At 52.2% G+C, this 2,077-nt stretch overlaps 1 protein-coding gene across 4 annotated transcripts in view; it reads right to left on the reverse strand.

Annotated features, from left to right (window-relative positions):
• The window catches only part of Gstm2 (glutathione S-transferase mu 2), a 65,126-nt gene that overhangs the window by 34,659 nt on the left and 28,390 nt on the right, over positions 1-2,077 (reverse strand). For 3 of the 4 annotated variants that reach the window (XM_023721671.1, XM_023721668.1, XM_023721669.1), the window contains exons 3-7: positions 1,857-1,921; positions 1,500-1,581; positions 1,298-1,398; positions 289-384; positions 96-206 (exon numbers count right to left, since the gene is read on the reverse strand). The exons of the other annotated variant lie outside the window; for it this stretch is intronic. In XM_023721671.1, the coding sequence (XP_023577439.1) occupies positions 96-206; positions 289-384; positions 1,298-1,398; positions 1,500-1,581; positions 1,857-1,921 (455 nt within the window). The remainder of the gene's footprint in view (positions 1-95; positions 207-288; positions 385-1,297; positions 1,399-1,499; positions 1,582-1,856; positions 1,922-2,077) is intronic. 4 annotated transcript variants of the gene reach the window in all.

Consider the following 2,077-nt stretch of genomic DNA (forward strand, 5'->3'; position numbering starts at 1 on the left):
GAGGAAGAAGAGGAAGAAGAGGAAGAAGAGGAAGAGGAAGAGGAAGAAGACAAGGAGACAGAGCTGCATAGGAATGAGGAGGTCAGGCTCATCACCTCAAAGCGGGATATGAAGTCCTTCAGGTTAGGGAACGCCTCCAGGCACGTGGGCTCAAACCTACGATGCTGATCCAGGACATCATAGGCCAGGAAATCCACAAAGGTGATCTGGAGAGAGCCGAAGATGAGTGGGCTGGAAGCTCAGGACCCAGGAGGAAAGACAACTGCCGCTCCCACCCCCTCCCCTTACCTTGTTCCCTGCAAACCAAGGCTGCTTCCCCAGGAACTGTGAGAAGAGCTTCACCTTCTCCGGGAGGCCCTCCAAGTACTCCGGCTTCTTCTTCTCCTGGGGCAAACATTGGGGGTCACAATCATCAGGCACAACTCCCCCACAGAGGGACTTCTGTGTCGCAGCTGCCCAGGGCTGAGCAGCCAGCTTCCCTGAGACTAGGCGTGAGTCAGGGTGTGGGGTCCACTACAACGCTTCAGCACTTAGTAGACTCCACCAGATACAAGCCACCTTCTTTCAGAGGTGAAGGAAACAAAAGGAAGAAACAACTCCCTATGGGAATCTCTAGGCATTGATTGCAAAGCTGGTCCATTAGGTCACACCCAGGAGTGCCAGGAGTACATGGTAGGCTCCGCACCCAGATGTCCCGTGCATTCAGAGAGGCAAAGAGCAAAAGAAAACCAGGAAATAAGAAACATTTCAGCCAGTGGATGGAGAGAAGTGAAATGGATATTTGAGCAATATGTGTGAAGTTAGGTACGTTTCATGTTGAAAGAAACAGCTCTCTGGCTCAACACAAGGGAACTACTAGGAAAATGTCCTTATTAGTGCTGGTATCAGGGACACAGCGCTGGTGAAAGTTCTGGGCAGACCTCAGAAGCACAGGGCACATCGCATTCCCATGTACTCGCCTTGCAATCTCACAGTCTGACTCACTAAACTAAGGAGCAGGCAGATGATGTGAAGATCTCAGCAAGGGTCCCCGTGGCAGAAATCAGGGCCAAAGGGGCAGAGAATGTTCAAAATATGACTTCAGTATTGAAAGAAATTGTTCAAAGGGGAACTCTGGATAATGCCCTGTGATGTTTGGAGATTGAGGAACCGTGTTGATTTGATAGGATTTTGGGGTTATCTGTGTAGGGAAGAAAAACCTACCAAGTGCAGGCCTACCAAAGTGTTCCAATGCGGAAGGCAAAAGGGACGTATCTGCTCCAAGTTATACGTGGCCCAGTCTCATGGGGAAACTCACAAAATCAGGATCGTAGCAGAGCATGCCAAGTTGAAAGCGAAGATCCATACTGTGATTCTCCAGAATGTCCACGCGGATCCTTTCCTCTTCTGTCTCCCCACCTGAAGTCCATAAAGCACACCCACACTCAGCGTCCCACCCCCGCCAAGCGCAGGTGCATGACCACCATCCATCCCTATACCCTAGAGCCAGGCCTACTCACACAGGTTGTGCTTGCGGGCGATGTAGCGCAGGATGGCGTTGCTCTGGGTGAGCTTGTGAGTCCCATCAATGAGGTAGGGCAGCTGCATGGACAAGCAGGAAGGGCAGGTGGGATTCTAGGTCCCAGCACCCCTTCCGTGACTTAGGGCTCTCCTAAGACCTGGCCCTCAGGGTGCTTGCCAGGATCAGCCTACGGGAATGCACGGCAGAAAAAGTGAAGGAGGAGGGTAGGAAGACAGCGTGCACAACCAGGCAAGAGAAGGGCGCCACAGGAGATCTGATCCCAGCCCACTTCTACTGGGATGAGTGAGATGTGGAAGACTTTACTATTCCCAGTCCTCACCCCACCATCACCTACATTGGGAAAGTCCAGGCCCAGCTTGAACTTCTCATTCAGCCACTGGCTTCTGTCATAGGTGGGAGCTGCGGTGGAAAACACACAGTGAAGACACACCATTTTTCGGTCATTTCTTGCTTCCCAGAGAGGCAGGGACAGGAGGCTGAGCACAGCACAACTACAATCGGAGCCACTCAGCCTCCATTCCCAGGATGCAAAGGAAAGTGTGCTTGCCAGGGCTG

This window comes from Octodon degus, unplaced genomic scaffold (genome assembly GCF_000260255.1).
Source record: "Octodon degus isolate 3935 unplaced genomic scaffold, OctDeg1.0 scaffold00084, whole genome shotgun sequence".
Lineage (NCBI taxonomy): Eukaryota > Metazoa > Chordata > Mammalia > Rodentia > Octodontidae > Octodon > Octodon degus.